The sequence below is a fragment of the Megascapheus bottae genome, chromosome 7 (genome assembly GCF_031878675.1).
Source record: "Megascapheus bottae isolate mThoBot1 chromosome 7, mThoBot2.hap1, whole genome shotgun sequence".
NCBI classification, from domain to species: Eukaryota; Metazoa; Chordata; class Mammalia; order Rodentia; family Geomyidae; genus Megascapheus; species Megascapheus bottae.
Window position 1 is genome coordinate 51,955,957 of NC_143515.1, and position 22,055 is coordinate 51,978,011.

General features: G+C 39.6%; 1 protein-coding gene across 2 annotated transcripts in view; it reads right to left on the reverse strand.

The window, feature by feature from the left end:
* Positions 1 to 249: 249 nt before the first annotated feature.
* The window catches only part of Msh2 (mutS homolog 2), a 54,009-nt gene continuing 32,203 nt past the window's right edge, over positions 250 to 22,055 (reverse strand). For both annotated transcript variants that reach the window (XM_090336988.1, XM_090336989.1), the window contains exons 9-16: positions 18,469 to 18,592; positions 17,125 to 17,275; positions 13,973 to 14,070; positions 11,811 to 12,056; positions 10,236 to 10,440; positions 7,034 to 7,281; positions 3,841 to 4,016; positions 250 to 668 (exon numbers count right to left, since the gene is read on the reverse strand). In XM_090336988.1, coding sequence (XP_090193114.1) covers positions 498 to 668; positions 3,841 to 4,016; positions 7,034 to 7,281; positions 10,236 to 10,440; positions 11,811 to 12,056; positions 13,973 to 14,070; positions 17,125 to 17,275; positions 18,469 to 18,592 — 1,419 coding nt within the window. In that variant the 3' untranslated portion in view covers positions 250 to 497. The remainder of the gene's footprint in view (positions 669 to 3,840; positions 4,017 to 7,033; positions 7,282 to 10,235; positions 10,441 to 11,810; positions 12,057 to 13,972; positions 14,071 to 17,124; positions 17,276 to 18,468; positions 18,593 to 22,055) is intronic.

The window sequence follows — 22,055 nt, forward strand, 5'->3', positions numbered from 1 at the left end:
TGTCCTTAAGCTTTTGTGCTCAAGATTAGTTCTCTACCACTTGAGCCATAGCTCCACTTCAGACTTTTTATGTAGTTAACTGGAAATAAGACGAACAGACTTTCTGGCTCAAGGTGGCTTGAGCCTCAGATCTCAGCCTCCTAAGTAGCTAGAATTTCAGGCATGAGCCACTGGCATATTCCTTATTTTAAAGAGGTCTTTAGGAACTTAATAGTTAGTAAGATGGCAAAAAAAACAATACATCACAAATTCCATTAGCACATTTTTATTTATAAAATTCAGCATACTGCTTACTATTGCCCATGCCCACTTAAATAATTCTCAATTCTCAATCACCTTTGAAATTGGACTCAGATGAAATATTACTAAATGTTCTATTAAGGTGACGCCCTAGGGCACTGGCAATGAATATTATGGAAAAGGCATCAGTATAAAATACAAAAGCATTGCAGACAGTAGCTTATTCATATCATCCTTACTCCTCTGGCAGGGTATTCTCACGTAGTAGGCTTTATTCGTGAAATGAGTTCATTTACAAAGCCATTGTTCTTTGCTTTCAACTCAGCTTTCAGCTGCTTTAGCTTTATTGCAATGTTTTCTTCCGACATTTCAGTAAAAGGCACTTGCTTCACCTTGGATAGAAACTCCTGGATAAGTTTTTCACCTTGCTGCAAAATGTGAATATTTCAAGTCATTAAAATGTCTTCTCCAAAAGTCACCATCAAACAGCAATCAATTTTTTTCCTTAAACATTTCAATTCAAATATGCTAACAACCATCTCCTTTTAAAATTTTTGGCAGTATCAGTTTTGAACTCAGAGCTGGAGCTTCTTTCTAAATTTGCTTGCTTAACCAGCTGCTGGAGTCACACCACCAGCCCAACTTTTTACAGTGGGCTTTTCTGCCTAAGCTGGCTTTGAACCAAAAACCCTCTAGATCTCAGCCTCTTGGGTAGCTAGGATTACAGGTGTGAGCCACCAGAGTTCAATTTACATGGGATTTGTGTTATTATCAGTACCCACATTGGGCTGGGAGTTTGGCGTAGTGGTAGAGTGCTTGCCTAGCAGGCATGAAGACACAGGTTTGATTCCTTAGTACCACATACATAGAAATGTTGGAAGTGGTGCTGTGGCTCAAGTGGTAGAGCACTAGCCTTGAGGAAAGCCAAAGGACAATGCTCAGGCCCTGAGTTCAAGCTGCAGGACTGGCAAAAATAAAAAACTACTTATGTCTAGAATACTTATGAAAACCATCAGATGCTATGGATTTTTTTGGAGCACACCATTAAAATGACATTTACAAATTTATTTAGAGGTGCTAATGATAGAGGAACTGAAATTTTAGTAGTTCTCAAATAATTTTTCTTTTACAATTTGTGTATAAACTTAATCCTCTAGAGTAGAAAGAACAAAAGGTTTACAAAGACTATTGTAAGACCCAAATAGTCCCTGAAAGTACAAATACACACACACACACACATACACACACACACACACACACACACACACACGACTTGTTTACTGCTTAGTAATAGCCTTTGTTCTAAAGGAGATGGTTATTACTTGCTATGTGACCAATGGGCAAATTCCTTAGTCTTCCTCTACACAACGGTGACATTATTAACTTCACATATTTCTTGGGAGACTTAAGTGTTGATATGTATACATGATTTAGAACAGTTTCTAACAAAAAGTACTATTTACAAGTATTATTATTACCTAGTCATGCATGTAAAGCAAAAGTAAACAGGCTGCCTTGCATCCAACAGATCCAACAGGTAATAACTAGCTTATCCATAAGGGTAGCTATCCAACCAATACAATAAAGAAATACTTGTCTATTAAAAATACCTGTCTAGGGCCTGGAGTTTGGCCTAGTGGTAGAGTGCTTGCCTAGCATGCACGAATACCTGGGTTCGATTCCTCGGTACCACACATAGAAAAAAGCTGGAAGTGGTGCTGAGGCTCAAGTGGTAGAGCTCTAGCCTTGAGAAAGTCCAAGGACAGTGCTCAGGCCCTGAGCTCAAGCCCAAGACTGGCAAAAAAAACCCCAAAACCAAAAACCAAAAAACTTGTTTATTAAATTTTTGTTTAGATATAAAGATAAAATCCAGACTAATATCAATAGTTATGTTTGTTTCTTTTAGCTTTAAAACTTGCCAAGATGGACTATAACCGATGTTCTAATTGGAAACCAAACATTACACAAGAATCTAACCCCAAAGAGCAATCGTTTTGCTATACTGAATTGTTTATACAAAAAAACCTTCCATATCTCAAGTCAGGATGCATTTCTCCTGCTTGTAGCTTGTACAGCAACCACCAATCTTTAAGAAAACAACAACAGTCGGACGCCATGGCTTACACCTGTAATCCCAGCTATGTAGGAGACATATCTGAGGATCATGGTTCAAAGGCAGGCCAGGGAATAAAGTACATGAGACTCTATCTCCAATAAGCCACCAGAAAACCACAAGTGGTTCAAAGTGGTAAGTGGTAGAGTACTATACTAGCCTTAGGGACCACGCCCAAGCCCAGAGTTCAAGCCCCATGACCGGCCAAAAAACCCCAAAAAACAAAAAAGTTCAGTGGGTAAGAAACTACAACACACAAAAACCTTCACAAAGTATGCCACAGTACATATTGCCAGGAGGCAATGCATTAAGATTCTTTTCTTTTTATTATTAATAAGCAAGCCTTTAAAATATTTAGGCATGAGCTGTACCTTCTAGGCTGTATGCACATCTAAATTTGAACAAGAATAAACACCTCTTCCACGAACAGCTTTCTTTAGTAAACATCTGTTGTATACCACTTTATATTCTAAATACACTCATTATTCTTATCTGCCCAACTATATCTTAAACCTAAGTAAATAGGCAATAGGTATATCTTACCTAAGTAAATAGGCAATGTAGCTAGGTCCAAGTAACTCATGCCTGTAATCCTAACTACTCAAGAAACTGAGATCTGAGGATGATGGTTTGAAACCAGCCTAGGCAATGAAGTCTGTGAGACTCTTACTTTATCTCCACTAAACTGTATAAAAAGCTAGAAGACTGTGGCTCAAGTGGTAGAGCACTCACTAGCCTTGAGCACAAAAGCTCAAAGATAATACCAGGCCCAAAGTTCAAGCCCCAGGCCTGGGGGGGGGGGGGGGGGAAGGTGGGAACATGGAAAATCATAGCCCATGTATTTTTCCCCTTGGGGAAGTGGAGATTGAAATCAGTGCCTGGAACATGCTATACAAGTACACTGCCCTAGAATTAGGTCCCAAATCCTCCTCTGAGTAAGTTTAAACCTACACTAACATTCCTTTATTCCTATCTGGTGCTTGAAATGTTTTATTTCTTAGGAAGGAAGAACAGAAACTGTACCCCGGGTCTTGAGCATGATAAGTTGTGCCCTACCAATACAGAAATCAAAATAATTTAGATGAATCATGGCTATGTAAAGAATTAACATGAAAGCCAGGGCCAGGAGTTTGGTCTAGTGGTAGAGTGCCTGCCTACCATGCACAAAGACCCGGGTTCAATTCCTTGGTACCACATACATAGAAAAAAGCCAGAAGTGGTGCTGAGGCTCAAGGGGTAGAGCACTGGCCTTGAGAAAGTCCAAGGACAGTGCTCAGGCCCTGAGCTCAAGCCCAGGACCGGCAAAAAAAAAAAAAAAAAAAGGGGGGAAAAAAAAAAAGAATTAACATGAAAGCCAGTAAGAATGATTTAAAAAAAAGTAAACACTAAAATCACAGGGGAAAGAAATAACAATTCATCTCTTGGTTACTTTATTTATTATATACAACACAGAGGTAACAAAGTAGTTATAAAGCAAACTGACAAACCTCTCTTTCCAGATAGCATTTCTTGGCTGCTGGTTCCATTTCACCACGGCCTTGGGAAGCTCCAATATTCTGAAACTCCTCGAGTTCCAGAGCTTTTTGTTTGGCACATTCTATTACATGCTTGGGGAAATTAGCAAGCTCTGCAACATGAATCCCGAAACTTTGGTCACAGACACCTATAGAAAATGATATGAGGATGAGAGAACAGGGAAAGAACACAACATTTATGTAAATGGAATACTTTATACTCTTTACCTTGACATTAAGAAATTTAGCTTTGGGTTGCTTTAAATGTATTAGCTAAACATTGAAGTAAATAAAATTTAAACTTATTTAAAATTTAAACTCCCAATGAAAAGTGATTATGATTTGGCACAATGCCACTCTGAATCCTTGACAGATGTAGAAGTGACAAGCAAAAAGAAGCCCCTTTTCGGACCAGGAGTTTGGCCTAGTGGTAGAGTGCTTGCCTCGCATGAACGAAGACCGGGGTTCAATTCCTCGGTATCCCACATACATAGCAAAAAGCTGGAAGTGGTGCTGAGGCTCAAGTTCTAGCCTTGATAAAGTCCAAGGACAGTGCTCAGGCCCCTGATTTTATGAAGCAGAAATTAAAATGCCAATACAAAAAAATTTAAAAAACAATATTTGTCAATGTCACCAATCAAGAGTAGCATTTAATTAACTACTAGTGAATGGTCTAGCCTCTAGATTTACTAACACATTCAAAATCAGCAATGACTGGCAAGAATTTAATAGGAATTTAACCCATCTGTCTAGGAAAAATTATTTATCACTCATATATAATCTCATTCTGCTAACAACTGAATTAAGGAAATCACATTAATGAGTAAATTTATAAACTAAATGGCTTGTCTTTACATATTTTTACAACTTTTTTATTTTTACAGTTGATGTTTTATAAAAAACCTTTATACTCTAAAACATTCATTATTTCCTTTTTTTTTTTTTTGGTCAGTCCTGGGCCTTGAACTCAGGGTTTGAGCACTGTCTTCGGGCTTTCTCAAGGCTAGACCTATTTTACTTGAGCCACAGTACCACTTCCAGCTTTTTTTCCTATGTATATGGTACCGGAGAATTGAACCTGGGTCTTCATGCATACTAAGCAAGCCCCTTTAACAGTAGGCCAAACTCCTGGCCTTTGGGGGGAGGGGGACTTGAACTCTGCATCTGGGCAAGGTCCCTGAGCTCTTCAGATCAAGGCTAGTGTTCTATCACTCTGAGCCACAGAGCCACTTCTGATTTTCTGGTGGTTAATTGGAAATAAGAGTTTCATGGTCTTTCATGCCTGGACTGGCTTTGAACCGTGATCCTCAGATCTCAGTCTCTTGAGTAGCTAGGATTACAGGCATCAACTACCATGCGCCTGCTACACATTCATTATTCTATTCTGCCCAACTACACTAAACTAAACCACTCAAAGGTAGGAATTAGTTATCTTTATTTCTTAATTATTACCTTACCTAAGCAAATCTCCAATTTAACTGGAAAACCATGGCCCTATGAGTAATTTTTCCCCTTGGGGAACTGGGACATGCTGGGCAAATACGCTGCCCTTGGGTTAGATCCCAAACCTAAATAACTGCAAAATGATAGATAGACAGACAGACAGACAGACAGACAGACAGAGAAATAGAGATAGAGAGATAGAGAGAGAGGGGGGGGCAGGCAGGCAGGCAGATAGGCAGACTAAAATTGGAGTTTGGTGCTAATGATTCATGCCTGTAATCCTTGCTAGTCAGAAGACTAAGATTTATTTCTATCTTCTCCATATTTCATTTGGACTTTATATGAAGCTAGCCAGTGCTGGTGACTCACACCTGTAATCCTAGCTACTCAGAAGGCTGAGGATCCCAGTTTGAAGCCAGCCAGGAAGGAAAGTCATGAGACTCATCAATGAACCACCAAAAGCTGTGCTTCATGTGTAGCACTAGTCTCAAGCAAAATAACTTAGGGACAGTACCCAGCCCCTGGGTTCAAGGCCTAGGACTAGCATCAAAATGTGTATGTATGAGAAGCTAGTCAGACACTGGTGGCTCATGCCTATCTTCCTAGCTACTTCAGGAGGCTAGACTTTGAGGACTGAGGTTCCAAGCCAGCCACCACAGAAAAGCAAGACTACGAGATCTGTATCTGAAACTAACCAGCAAAAAGATGGACTGTAGGCATAGCTAAAGAGGTAGAACACATAAGTCTAAAGAGACTACAATGCTATGATGCTAAATGCCAGATTCACTATAAATATCTGTATCCTGTAACAGTGCAAGCACAGTAACTCCACTGAAGCATAAACAATGAATGATAAAAGAATCAAGACTATTTGCCAAATGACACAGATAAATGTGTGCATAGGAAAACTCAATCAATAAAATATAAAAAAAGAAAATTTATGAAATCTTACAATATGTTAATCTTACAACTTCATAAATGCCCAAGCTACAATCAACAAGCTTTTCCCAAAAATGAGGTTATTATTTATAAACTATATATATTATACTATATACAGGTAATTAATAGTAATATATAGAGCCAAGAGGTCTGAATGAATCCGTTTCTTTAACACAACAGTTAAAACACAATCCAATACAGTGTTTTTGTTTTGAAAAGTTTTCTTGAGACAGTGTTTCATTTTGTAGCCTCCTGTTCCAAGCTCAGCTACATGCAGCCTATTAAAAACAATGAGGGGCAAGGGGTTTGGTCTAGTGGTAGAGTGCTTGCCAGGTGTTTGCTTCATCTCTGCCACATACACAGAAAAAGCTGCAAGTGGGCCAGGAATTTGTCTGAGTGGTAAGAGTGCTTGTCTAGCATGCACAAAGACCTAGATTCGATTCCTTCGTATCATATACAGCGAAAAAAGCTGGAAGTGGTGCTGTGGCTCAAGTGGTAGAGTTCCAGCCTTGAGAAAGCTCAAGGACAGTGCTCAGGCTCTGAGTTCAGTCCCTATAACTGGCAATAAACAAACAAACAAATTTATTTTTAAAAAGAAAAAGCTGCAAGTGGCACTATGGCTCAAGGGGTAGAGTTCTAGCTATGAGAAAGACCAGAGACAATGCTCAGCCCCTTGAGTTCAAGAATAACACTAACTCAGAAGTAAGGCAATTAGTTATATTTCAAATGCAGTTAGCTTTCCATGATCACGTTCTGAATTTATACATCATTGCTATACACTCACCTTTCTTCACCTGATAAAGCATTGTTAAGGTCTCTTCAGAGGTTAATGCTGTAACATGTAGATTATTCACAGTTGGTATCTGATTGGCCAATGCAGTAAGTTCATGAAAATGGGTTGCAAACATGCAAAAAGCACCAATCTTTGTTGCAATGTACTCAGATATAGCCCAGGCCAAGCCAAATCCATCGTAAGTAGAGGTTCCTCTTCCCAATTCATCTATGATTATTAAAGAATCTTTAGTTGCAGATCTGAAACACACAAGGACATAAACATATTCCATGAGTTGAAGAGAAAACAAATGAATATTTTTTCTTATTAAAGTAGTAGCAATCAAAGAATTTCCAGCTGGGTGCTGGTGGGACATATCTGTAATTCTAGCTACTCAGGAGGCTGAGATCTGAGGATTGTGGGTTCAAATTCAGTAGGGGCAGGAAAGTCTATAAGACTCTTATCTCCAATTAACCATCAGAAAACCGGTAGTGCGGCTATTACTCAAAGTGATAAGATGCCAGCCTTCAGCAAAAGAGCTCAAGGACAGCGCCAAGATCTTGAGTTCAAGCCACAGACCAAAAACAAAAACAATCCTAGCTACTCAGGAAGCTGAGATCTGAGGATTATTGTTCAAAGCCAGATCCGTATTAAGATCCTAAAAGTCCATGAGACTCTTATCTCAATTAATCACCAGAAAATGGGAAGTGGTGCTATGACTCAAGGGGTAGGGCGATAGCCTTAAGCTGAAGATATCAGGGACAGCGTCCAGGGCCAGAATTCAAGTCCCATGACCACCCCCCCCCCCAAAAAAAAAAGCCAGGCTTGGTGGCTCATGCCTGGAAATCTAGCTACTCAGGAGGCTGAGGTCTGAGGATTACAATTCAAACCAGCCCAGGCACTAAAGGCCGTGAGACTCTTATCACCAATTAACCACCAGAAAAAAACAGAAGTAGCACTGTGGCTCAAGGTGTAGGTCAGTTGCCTTGAGTTGAAGAGCTCAGGGACAGCATCCAGGCCCAGAATTCAAGCCCCATGACTGGGGGGGGGGGGGGGGGCAGGATGCTATCTTTCATTTTATACTTGTTAGTCAAGATTTAAAAAAAAAAAAAAAGAGCTCAATGGCTTATAGCCATAATCCTAATTATTCAGAAGGTTGAGATATAAGGAAATTTGTCAGTGAAACTATGGCACAAGGGGTAGAGTACTAGCCTTGAGCAAATAGGCTCAGGGACAGTTTCCAGACCCTGAGTTCAAGCACCAGGACCAGCACAAAAGAAAGGAAAAAGTAAAACTAAAAACAACAATGAAATAAATGACAAGGTCGGGGTATAAGCATAGACAGGCATGCACATAATAAATACATGGCTGGTGATAGGGCCAATTGGGTATCACCCACAAGCACCATCAATAACCAGATATTATCACTCTTCTATTTGTAATTGAATATAAGGAGAGGAATTGTTTTTTTGCTGTTATTGTTATTAGTTGTGAAGCTTGAACTCAGGGCTTGGACATTGTCTTTTGCCCAAGATTGGCACTCTACCATGTTGAGCCACAGCTCTACTTCTGGTCTTCTGGTGGTTAATTGGAGATGAGCCTCACAGACCTTCCTGGTTAAGCTGGTTCTGAACCACAATTCTCCTATCTCAGCCTCTTGAGTAGCTAGGAGGTGTGAGCCATTTGCACTGGGCTTAATTTTTTTTATTTTTAAAATCAGTTGTGAGGCCTAGAACTCAGGGACTGGGTGTTGTTCCTGAGCCTCTTTGTGCTAAAGGCCAGCACTCTTCCACTTAAGTCACAGTGTCACTTCTGGTTTTTGAATAGCTAAATGGAGATTAAGAGTCTCACAGGGACTATTCTGCCTGGGCTGGCTTCAAACCTTGATCCTCAGATTTCCTCTTAATTTTAACAAAACCTCTCTGAAGCCAAAATCCACCAATTATCTTGCTAAGGAGCTACAAATGTGCAAAGTACTTCAGAAGTTACCAAGAAAGCAAAGACCTTGAGTTCAAGGAAACCAATAAAAAGTACAATAAAGACAAAAGATTTGTGGCCTCTGAAATAAAAAAAAAAGTAAGTTACAGTCATCTCAAAGAGCAGTTCAGACAAGTACCTATGACTCTTACACTCATGCAACCAGAAGAATCATCAGAAAGGTAGAATTTTTGTCTTTAGTGATTTAAAGATTAGATAAAGGGCAAGAAGAATCATTCTAGGCAGTGTACACAGTGGAAGCAAAAACATGTGGTATTGCCAGAAACTGTGAAACTTTAACAATGTGTTGTCTGTCCACAATTATCATCAGTCCTTTCTGTGCTCACTGATTCTCACTATGCTGCAAAGGCTGGTATCAAACTCCTGAATTTAAGTGATGCCCCTGCCCCAGCCTCCTATCCAACTGGACCTGCAGGCATCCCCTGCTCCAATCACCACTTTAAGATCATATGAAGGGCTGGAAGAGTAGCCTAGTGGTGGAGTGCTTGCCTTGAATACATGAAGCCCTGGGTTTAATTCCTCAGTACCACACACACAGAAAAAGCCAGAAATGGCACTGCTGCTCAAGTGGCAGAGCACTAGCCTTGGGGAAAAAAAAAAAAAAAGCGTCCAAAGACAGTGCCCAAGCCCTGAGTTCAAGCCCCAGGCCTGGAAAAGATCATATGAAGTGCAATATGGGAGGATTATAGTTTGAGATCAGCTCAAGTAAAAAAGTTAGCAAGACCTTATCTCAAAAACCAAGCCAGGGTATTGGTTCAATCCCAATCTATGTGGGAGATCACCATCATAGGCCAGCCCAAGGCAAAAGCATGAGATTAACCTGACAAACTAAAGCTAAATGGGCTAGAGATGACTTCAAGCAGCAAAGTGCTTAACTAGCAAGGGCAAGGCCCCAAGTTCAAATTCCAGTACCACCAAAATTAAAAACCAAAGTTCACAGGAAAATTTTATGTGAATATGATGGTACTGGAGCTTGAAGTAAGGGCCTCAGACTATAGCTTGGCCTTTTCCTCTTAAGCCTGGCACTGCTCCCCTTGAGCCACACATCTACTTCTGGCATTTTGGTGGTTAACTGTAGACAAAAATCTCATGGACTTTTCAAGCTAGCTTCATATCCACGATCCTCAGATCTTTACCAATCCTATAATAAATAACAAACTGCTCATGAGATGGATCATTCCATTTCAATTTTCAGGGAACTGGGAGAAAAACTTACCTGAGGATAGAAGCAGTTTCTAGCATTTCAGCCATAAACGTGGAGACTCCTTTCAACTGACTGTCACCAGCCCCAACTCGAGCCAAGATGCAATCTACGATGGATATTTTTGCTGACTCACATGGCACAAAACACCCAATTTGGGCCATGAGTACTATCACCCCAGTCTGGCGGATATATGTTGATTTACCTCCCATATTGGGTCCTATAAAACAAATTTTATCAATAAACAAGATTAATTTATTTCTGCTTCTAATACGTACATTGGTAGTCCTAAACAGTGTGCTAGAATTAATCACCTAAATCACAACGACAATGCCATGAGTAGAAGCAGAACCAGAAGACACACAAAGAGATAGACAAGCAAAATACTACCCCCTTATCAATTCTTTGTTATTTTTTCAGAAAAAAAACTATCTGTAAGTTGATTGTCTTAGAAAGATGATTCATTCCATGCAATAATTTCCAGAAAAGGGGCCAGGAGTTTGGCCTAGTGGTTAAAGTGCTTGCCTAGCATGCACAAAGACCCAGGTTCGATTCCTCGGTACCACATACATACAAAAAATAGCCGGAAGTGGTGCTGAGGCTCAAGTGGTAGAGCTCTAGCCTTGAGAAAGTCCAAGGACAGTGCTCAGGCCCTGAGCTCAAGCCCAGGACTGGCAAAAAAAAAAAATAATTTCCAGAAAAGGCATATAGACCTAGCTACTTAACTCTACATTATGATTCACTAATACACTAATGATTAATATGGGCAAGTTCCTCAAATCACTTCAAACCTACACTAAAGATTGGCAAATATGCAACTCATTCCTTAGGAATTGGTCAAATAAATTAGAAATCAATTTGAGGTAACAATATAATCTTAACTATCTCCCAAATATATCTGTCCTAAGATACACCCCTTTTGATTTTGAGAATCTGGTTAAGACCTCTCAAATTACCAAGATACACTACATGGCTACTTTTTTTCCCCCTCACATGAAGAATACAGTCTTAGAAGAACTGCTACCTGAAGCTTAGGTTCCTCAGACAGGTTCCTGGTAGCCTTCAATGACCTCACTACTTAAGACTTAAAGGACTACCTTTAGTAAGCTTTGAGCATAAAGCATGCTTATTTCTAAATGCTCTGGAACTCCTGAAATAAAAGGTTCAGGTAAAACTTTAATAGATCTCTTTAAGTAGTAATCTCCCAAATCTTCTCTCTAAGCCAAATATGAATATATTACCAAACAGAATAACATACATTTTTTTTCTAATGTCAAGGCCCAAGACTTCATCAATTTAAAACATATTTCTATTTCAATTTTTTTTGTTTGTTTGTTTGCCAGTCCTGGGCTTGAGCTCAGGGCCTGAGCACTGTCCTTGGACTTTCTCAAGGTTAGAGCTCTACCACTTGAGCCATAGCACCACTTTTGGCTTTTTTTTCTATATATGATACCAAGGAATCGAACTCGGGTCTTTGTGTATGCTAGGCAAGCACTCTACCACTAGGCCAAACTCCTGGCCCTGTTTCAATTTTTTTTTAAAAATGGAATATCTAATATGAAAAAAGGGAATATCTATATGTTTGTTTACCAGTAATGATATGGAATGTCTGCTTGTCCTTATCAAAGCGTACATCATTAGGAATAAATGCAACTTCATCTTGAACTTCAACACAAGCATGTCTGGATGCTTTCAATACAATTCTTCCTTGTCCCTTCTCCAAAATATCTGGTCGGACATATGGAATAGGTGCTCCATTTGACACATGAGCAAAGCTGACAACAGCATCCAACTGAGCTAGCACATCATTGAGTGTCTGCATTGGTTCTATATAACCTACAGAATAACAGGAAATATACACAAGGAAGTAAAGTAAGAACAAGTAGAAGCTGTAAGGAAAAATTCAACCCTCTGCCCATTTGGAAACTGAAAACCAATTTCTTAATTTCGGCATCTTTATTTTGTGCAAGTACTAGGGCTTGAACTTGAGGCCTGGACACTGTCACTTAGCTTTTCTCACACAAGGCTGGTTCCATCTGAGTCACACCTCAGATTTCAGCTTTTATTTTTTCCTTTTCTCGTCAGTCATGCAGCTTGGATTCATGTGGCTTGAATTCAGGGTCTCAAACTCTCAACTGGCTTTTTCATTCAATGCTGGTAACTCTGTCATTTGAGCCACAGCCCCATTCTGGTGTTTTGGGGGAAAACTGGAGAATAGTCTCACAGACCTTTCTATTGGGGTTGGCTTCAAATTGTAATTCTTAGATCTCAGCCTTCTGAGTAGCTCAGAGTAAAAGCAAGAGCATCCAAGCATGTGGGTTTTGCTGGTTATTTTGCAGATGAACTCTCAAGGACTTTTCGACCCACGATGGACTCAAATTTTGAACCTATGGATCTGAAACTTCTAAGGATTGGCTACTCAACTACAAGAACACATTTAAAGAATCAATAGTTTGCCTGGTACTTGTAGCTAACACTGGTAATCCTTGCTACACAGGAGGTGGTGATCTTCAGGACTGTGGTTCAAATCTAGCCCAGGCAAGAAGTCTTGAGACTCTTATTCAATTAACTACCAAAAAGCCAGAAGTAGAATTATGGCTCCAGTGGTAGAGTGCAAGACTTGAGCAAAAATAGCTCAGAGACAACACTCAGGCCTGAGTTCATGCCCAGGACCAGCACACACAAAAAAATTCTTTAGAAACTACTAGAGTTTACAAAGAATGCTCCACAAACTAATTTTCATGTTTATAGTCAGGTGAAATATAAGTTTGGTGGGAACAGCACAGTGGCAATACATCTCCTAATCCCAGGCTAGCCTGGGTAGGATCCAAATTCCAGGCTAGCCTGGGCTACATAGCAAGACTAGGTCTTCAAAAATCAAAACCAAAACAAACTACATAGGTCATATTGCATAGAATGTCATCTATCCTACGATAGATGACGCTAACTTTGATTAATTGGATCCAAATTCCAGGCTAGCCTGGGCTACATAGCAAGACTAGGTCTTCAAAAATCAAAACCAAAACAAACTACATAGGTCATATTGCATAGAATGTCATCTATCCTACGATAGATGACGCTAACTTTGATTAATTGGACATTCTGCAAGACACAATAAAGTATAGTCAATATATGCATGGTGGTAGTCTAACCTGTTCAGCCTAACACTCTAGAGGACATACATCATCTCAAACTAAGGCAAAGGCAATAACACAGTGCCAATTCCTATTATCCTTTTTTTTTTTTTTTTTAAATTGGCCGGTCCTGGGGTTTGAACTCAGGGCCTGGGCACTGTTCTTGGGTTTTCTCAAGGCTAGTGCTTTATCATTTGAGCCACAGAGCCTGTAGGCCATACTCCTGGGCCCCCTATTGTCCTTTTAATTGTAAGAAAAGTCATCACCATCTATGTATCTAGATCAGACTGCTATAAAATGGTTCATAGAATTGAAACAATTTGCCTCTGATACTTGTTTTTTAGTAACACTATTTCCACACAAATGTGAATGGCTTAAAAAAAAAAAAAAAAAAAAAACTACACCACAGTGGCATGCAGTGTACACATGTAATTCTGGCACTCAGAACTGGACCAGACAATCACTTGAATTCAGGAGTTCAGGACTAGTCTGTACAACATAGTAAGACCTTGTCTCAAAACAGAAACGAGAACACTTTACCATCTGGTTGTTGGCTTTTTTCGGAAAAAAACAAAATCATATTTAGAATACTTAATATATTGGTTCTATTAAATTTACCTGAGGAGATATTGACAATTTCTTTTACAATAGCATTCTGGGCCTCCTCATACTCAGTTTTACTTTTAGTATATTCTTCATTGAAAGAAGATAGTTCACTGCAAATAAAAATTTCATTATTACAAGTATCAATACATTGTTTTATCAATAAAGTGCATTAAAAAAAAACACATTATTGTTCTATGCAACACTGAAACAACAATATGGAAATTACAAGCAGAAAAGAAGCAATTTGTGAGGCACAGTTGTAGCTATAATTCAGTATAACATTATTTTATGTTGTCACAAATCTTGCTGGAATGACTACTGAACTTGGTTAAATTCTGATCTGTAGCTGGAGATGTGGCTCCAGCAGAAGAGCACTGACCTAGTAAATGCAAAGCCCGAAGGACAAACCCCAGTAGAGCCAAAAAGAAAAATTACAAAGGAACTGCATCTTTCAGCATATAAAAATCAATTATGAGGACCAGGAGTGGGGCCCGCATGCACGAAGCTTTGGGTTAGATTCCTTGGTACTATATACACAGAAAAAAAAACCAGAAGTGATGCTGTGGCTCACGCGGTACAATGCTAGCCTTGAGAAAGCTCAAAGACTGCCCAGGCCCTGAGAACAAGTGCTAGGACTGGCAAAACGAAACAAAACAAAACACATGTACAGTCAAAATTCCGATCTGTGGCCTTGTATACATTACAATGGAATCCTTATCTACATGGAGGCCCTTCCCTCCACTCTTACACTTGGGTTTTTCCTATTACTGCAGTATCTCTCATACATAAAACATATATACAACTATCTTTTATACAGTTTTAAAAATAGAGAAAATGCTTTCAAAACTAAATCTTACTGAATAATTTCAAGAGAAAATAAAAATTACACTTAAGACAATATCTTACATCTATAATCTTAGCTATTTAGGAGGAACCTAAAGATCATGGTTCAAAGCCGGCCAAGACAATCTGTAAGGCTTTTCTTAATTAACCACCAAAAAGCTGAACAGGAAGCTATAGCTAGTGGTGAACATTACTAGCCTAAAGCAAAAAGAAGCTAAATATCTAGGCTCTAAGCTCAAGAGGGGAAGCGGGGGGGATATCCCTCTCTCCCAAAAATTCCTTAGCCACAAATCATTAACTTACACTTGTAATCGTAGCTACTTAGAAAGCAAGACAAGAATATTTTAAATCAAAGTCAGCCAGGGAAGAAAAGTTCACTAGACTCCATCTCTGATAAAATGTAGGACTGGAGGGGCCAGGAGTTTGGCCTAGTGGTTAAAGTGCTTGCCTAGCATGCATGAAGACCCGGGTTCGATTCCTCGGTACCACATACATAGGAAAAAAAAAAAAAAAAGCCAGAAGTGGTGCTGAGGCTCAAGCCTTGAGAAAGTACAAGGACAATGCTCAGGCCCTGAGTTCAAGCCCAGGACTGGCAAAAAAAAATGTAGGACTGGAGGCATGGCTCAAGCAGTAAGTGCCATCCCAGCAAATGCAAAGTCCTAGAGTTCAAACTCCAAAATGCCCCTTCCAAAAGAAGATAATTTTTTCCCCACTCCTGGGCTTACATTCAGCGCTTGAGCACTGTCCTTGGGCTTTCTCAAGGCTAGAATCCTACTATTTGAGGTATAGCACCATTTCTGGCTTTTTCTGTGTATGGGGTACAGAGGAATCGAACCCAAGGCTTCGTGCATGCATGCTCGGCAAGCACTCTACCACTAGGCCAAACTCCTGGCCCCTCAAAAATTTTTTTTGGCCGGGCATGGTGGCTCATGCCTGTAATCCTAGTTACTCAGGAGGCTGAGATCTGAGGATCGAGGTACAAAGCCGGCCTTGGGCACTAAAGTCCATGAGACTCTTATCTCCAATTAACCACCAGAAAACTAGAACTGGTGCTGTGGCTTAAGAGGTACGGCAGTAACCTTGAGATGAAGAACTCAGGGGTAGTACCCAGGCCCAGAGTTCAAGTCCCACGAATGACAAAAAAAAAAGACCAGAACGGGGTGGGGAGTGTGGCCTAATAGCAGAGTGTGCTTGCCTAGCAATCATGAAAACCTGGGTTCATTCCTCAGTAAACCATACATAGAAAAAGCCAGAAGTGATGCTGTAGCTCAAGTGGTAGAGCTCTAACCTTAAGGAATGCCCAACGATAGTGCTCAGACCCTGAGTCCAAGCCCCAGGACTTGGAACGAACGAACAAATGAACAAACGAAAGACAGAACAAAATGAAAAGAAAGAAGACCAGACAGAATGAAAAAGCAGCAAACGAAGAGAATTAAAAGTAGAAGCATGGGCTGGGAGTTTGGCCTAGTGGTAGAGTGCTTGCCTAGCATGCACAAAAACCCGGGTTCGATTCCTCGGTACCACATACATAGAAAAAAGCCAGAAATGGTGCTGAGGCTCAAGTGGTAGAGCTCTAACCTTGAGAAAGTCCAAGGACAGTGCTCAGGCCCTGAGCTCAAGCCAATGACTGGCAAAAAAAAAAAAAAGTAGAAGCATGTGAAGAATGAACATAAAGAAAAGAGAATTAAGTATCTAAACAGATACTAAAGAAAAGAAAATTAAGCATCTAAAGTATGCTATCCACTTAGCCAAGGTATTAATTAGGAACTCCGCCCACAGCAGAGTAACAGCACAAAATACTACTACCTATAAAAACACTGAGTGGAAGCTGGGCACTGGCGGCGCATGTCTGAAATCCTACTCAGGAGGCTGAGATCTAAGGAATGCAGTTCAAAGCCAGCTCAGGCAGAAAAGTCCCCATGAGATGCTTATCTCCAATCAACAGCTTAAGAAACACTAGAAGTAACCGTGGTTCAAGCGGGAGAGCACAAAAGGACTTAGGGACAGTGCCCAAACCCAGAGTTCAAATCCTAGGATTGGCAAGCAAACAAACAAAACAGTGGAAAGCTCTGAAAGAAGAAAAGACACAAGTCTTAAGTTGTCTTGAAATACCACTTCAGTGAGGAAGGAATTCATCAATTTCAAATTGTGTTGGGACATATGACTAGCCCACTGAAAGAAAATAAAGCTTGGCTCTCTCTCTTAATGCCCAATATCAATGAACAACAAGGTAAAGCCTCTTCATTATAAAACTTTCACGTCTTATCAAAGAATTTATGAAACAATAAAAAGCTTAAAAATATCGTAAAAACTCTCCAAACCTGTTTGTAAATTTAACACCATTCTTCTGGATATCTACAGTAGCAAAGTTTTTATTGTTACGAAGGACTTTTTCATCCTTGCAGGTTACACGAAAATAATATCCAAACTGTGCATTGGAATCCAATTTAATCTGTTTGCCAGGGTCCAATCCTTCATGATCAGAAGAAAAGAATAAGTGTGCCATAAATATCTCGCCATTTTCAATGTAAATATTTTAAACAATTAAATCTAATAGTCCTGTGCCTTTATTACATTATCTATATAGCACAGAAGCTACTTTCTGGGTAATTCATTCAAAGCTGCAAAGCATCAGTGCTGGGCAGCACACACTATAAACATGTGAAAATAAACACGTGAAAATGAGTAAGATGTAGCCTACTCGTGAGACCTGCATGAGGATTCTTAATCAAAGACATTTCTTAGAAGTAATATAGGGTATATAATTAAATGTCCAAATGCAATTTCTACCCAGAAGCTTTAGACTGGCAATAAAGTTCCAGGAAAAACTAGGATACATTTTCTGTCGGAAACTTTGTAAAGCAAAAAATGATCAGCTATATTTTATATCCCATAACATTTTTGAAATTCTGTAATTACTGCCTATTATAATTCACTCATCAATGTGATCTTAGACTACAATACTAAATTTCAGACAACTATCGTCAGACCTCACCTGAACAGGATGGAAAAGGACATTGAGAGATCTGTGAAGCAATTAAAAAAGAAACAAACAGACTAGCCAGGTGCTGGTGACTTAGGCCTGTAATCCTACTTGGGAAGCTGAGCTCTGAAGATAGCCAGCTCTAGTACCATTAACAAACAGAAAACCAGAAGTAGAACTGTGGCTCAAAGTGGCAGAGCTCTAGCCTTGAGCAAAAGAGTTCAGGGACAGTGCCCAGGCGAGTTGAAGCCCTACAACCGACCAAAACAAACAAACACCTTAAATAATAGAATGCCTCAAGAATGTTCCAATCAAAGGCCATGAGCTTGGCCTAGTGGTAAAGTGTTTGCCTCATGCACAAAAACCTTGGTTCAGTTCCTCGATACCACATACATAGAAAAAGCCGGAAGTGGTGCTGGGGCTCAAATGACAGAGCTCTAGACTTAAGAAGGCCCAAGGACAGTGCTCAGGCCCTGAATTCAAGCCCCAGGGCTGGCAAAAAAAAAAGTTCCAATCAAGTAGTAATTCTGCAGTAAAATACTTAAACACATCAGCCACATGTTACTTTGAGGACCACTCAATTTCTATTTGTCTTTAGGACAGAAAGTAAGAGAATTCTGGTATCACTGTGTATACTATGTAGACAAAAGAATTATTTAAACATCCAGTGACCCATTCTTACCCAGTTCTCTGGCTGCATGTGTTAATGTAGACTGCATCTTCTTTTCTAAGTCATCCATCACTTGTCTTAGTTCAGTAAGATTAGGATCAAATGAGGGTTTTACAAGGAATTCATGGTTCTCCACCTATGAGTAGAGCAGATTAGTTCAATTATATAAACAACAGCTGAAGATTGAAATTATGAAGCAAATGTCTTCTACCCATTTCATTTAAATCTGGATCATGTTTTGAACTGAGCAATCCATTATCCATAAAGTAGTAAGTCATAACTATTAAGGACTTTCTATTTATTAATAAACGTAAAGTTCTGTTTATTAGAAGGTTGGAGTTCTAGGTGTAAAAATATTTATCCATATTAAATAGACACAGCTCGAATGATGTACATGTATCCAATTATTCATAAACATTAGTAACAATGTTCAATACTCATAACCATCTTAGGAATTCCAAAAATTTAATTCTAAAACAAAGTGGGAAGAAAAAAAAAACACTAAAAGCCTACTGAACTGGAAGTTCAGTACATCTCATGATTAAAAAAATAAAAAAATATATTAAGTACTTTGCTTTTCCAAATTTTGCCATTACAAGTCACAAGCATAATACGCCAGGCGTTAGTGGCTCACACTTGTATTCCTAGCTACACAGGAGGCTGAGATTTGAGGATCACAGTTCAAAGCCAGCCCAGGCAGGACAGTCTATGAGACTTTTATCCCCAATTAACCAACAAAAAGCCAGAAGTGGCACTGTGGCTTAAAGTGGTAGAATACTAGCCTTTAGCAAAAAGACCCTGGGGACAATGCCCAGGTACAAGTTTAAGTCCATGACTAACCATAAAAAAAGGCATACTAGGGCCAGGAGTTTGGCCTAGTGGTTAAAGTGCTTGCCTAGCATGCATGAAGACCCGGGTTCGATTCCTTGGTACCACATACATAGAAAAAAAGCCAGAAGTGGTGCTGAGGCTCAAGTGGTAGAGCTCTAGCCTTGAGAAAGTCCAAGGACAGGGCTCAGGCCCTGAGCTCAAGCCCAGGACTGGCAAAAGAAAAAAAAAAAAGGCATACTAAAAGAGCTCATTTACACACTAGCAAAAGCATACACAAAATACAAACTCCTGATTATATATGTCTGTTATAAAGACAACAGACTAGAAGAATCAAAGAATCTTTGTAAGTGAACAAGCAAGCTACAGATACAGAAAATTAAATCAAGTGTTAATCACTTTCCAAACCTAATGACTGTTGAAACAAAATGACTGTTTGAAACAAAAATGATTAAGTTAAACAAATAAAAGTATAAAAGAACAAAACAATATAAAAGAAGTCTATCTGTACTAGGCATTAAAAATTACTAGATAATTATACAGAAAAGGTTATTACAAATGAGTCAGTTTTTCTAAAACAAGATGACAAAAACATTCAGTAGAAGAGGTTGAGATAAATTGCTCTTAGTTATTATCCACTGAAAGCACATCTTCACACACCCAGAATGAACCATATAAGGAATAAGGAATTAAAGTCAAATTGCAAAAAGTTAGTATAAAAGGAAATTTAAATCAACAAAAAGCTAAGTATCTACTACTTTATATCAGTAGTGTAGAAAATGATTCACACAATTTTACTTTTTTGCTTTAAAGAAAAGAAGTCAAGGACCTAAAGCTCATGCCTATAATTCTATCTACTCAGTGAGGCTATGATCTGAGAATTCAGCCAGCCTGGGTATACAAATCCTCAGAGAAACTCTGATCTACAATTTACCAGATTAAAAAATAAAGAAAAAGAAGAAGGAAAAAAAAAAAATCTGGGGGCTGGGAGTTTGGCCTAGTGGTAGAGTGCTTGCCTAGTATGCACGAAGACCCAGGTTCGATTCTTCGGTACCACATACATAGAAAAAAGCTGGAAGTGGTGCTGAGGCTCAAGTAGTAGAGTGCTAAGCCTTGAGAAAGTCCAAGGACAGTGCTCAGGCCCTGAGCCCAAGCCCAGGACTGGCAAAAAAAAAAAAAAAAGCTGGAACTGGAGAAGTGACTTAAGTAGTACAAGGCCAATCTTCAATAGAAAAGAGAGATAGAGAACAGGAAGCTATGAGTTCAAGCCTGAGTACTGGTTTGGGAAGAGAAGCTAGGGTTTGGGGAGGGAGTAAGGGAGAATTGGGGAGTGGGAAAGCTGGCTCACAGGTGGTAGAGTCCTTGCTAAATAATTGAGTCCCTGAGTTCAAATCCCAGTATCACAATAAGCAAAAAAGAAAAATTACCACAACTACTGGACTAGTGAGAAATAAGTATACTCATTTATGTCTGATGAAAAACAAAGTTGGTGGGACCAGAGTTTGGCCTAGTGGTAAGAATGCTTGCCTAGCATGAACGAAGACCTGGGTTTGATTCCTTGGTGCCACATATGAAGAAAAAGCCAAAACTGGCACTGTGGCTCAAGTGGTAGAGTACTAGCTCAAGCCCAGGACTGGCAAAAAAAAAAAAAAAAAAAAAAAGATACTACAGAGAAAAAGAATAATGCTACAATGAAGAACTGAAACTGCTATAGAACTACTCTTCCAATGAATATAAGGAGAGACTAAGGCAGGGCCAAGTCCCTATACTCACTTTCACCTTCTAAAAAGTCCAATGGTAAGTCAACAAAACCTCAAATTTGCACCAACAATCCTAAATCCACAGAAATGAAAACTGAGTGGATATGTTTATATTTTCTATCCTCTGATACTCAGTACTGTTGTGAAAAAAAGAGCATCTTTCAGCAACCATCTGGGGTAATAAAATATACTGTCTTGCAATACAGGCTCTCCAACATAAAAAGTAAATGGATTCCCCCCCTCACTCCATTTTTTTTTTCTTTTGTCAATCATGGAACTTGAACTCTGGGCCTGGGTGTTGTACCCGAGCTCTTCAGCTCAAGGCTACTGCCCTACCCCTTGAGCCACAGCACCACTTCTGATTTTCTGGTGGTTATTTGGAGATAAGAGTCTCACAACTTTTTAGTGCCTGGGCTGGCTTTGAACCACGATCCTCAGACCTCAGCCTCCTGAGGAGCAGCTAGGTTTACAGGTGTGAGCCACTACGCCCAGCGACAGAGTGGTTATGTAGCATCATGAAAACCCGAGTTCAATTCCCCAGTACCACATACATAGAAAAGGTCGGAAGTGGTGATGAGGCTCAAGTGGTACAGCTCTAGCCTTGAGAAAGCCCAAGGACAGTGCTCAGAGCGAGTTCAAGCCCAGGACTGGCAAAAAATAAAAATAAATAAAAGCTACTTTATGCCAAATATAGAGGAAGGATGGAGCCAGAATCTCTTCCCTATTTTGAGAATAAATGCCTGTCAACATGGAGTTTGGGTTTCAAATGTCCATTATTTGTATTTGTAATCAAAGATGTTATTAGTCACTGGTTAGTCTATTAAACTCTTCCTTTATTGTGATAGAACAAATCTTTTGTAAGTTTGGGGTCTTTTGCAAGTCCTGAGGCTTGGACTCAGGGCCTGAGCACTGTCCTTGGGCTCTCTCAAGGCTAGAGCTCTACCACTTGAGCCACAGCACCACTTCTAGCTTTTTCTATGTATGTGTTACCAAGGAATCCAACCTGGGTCT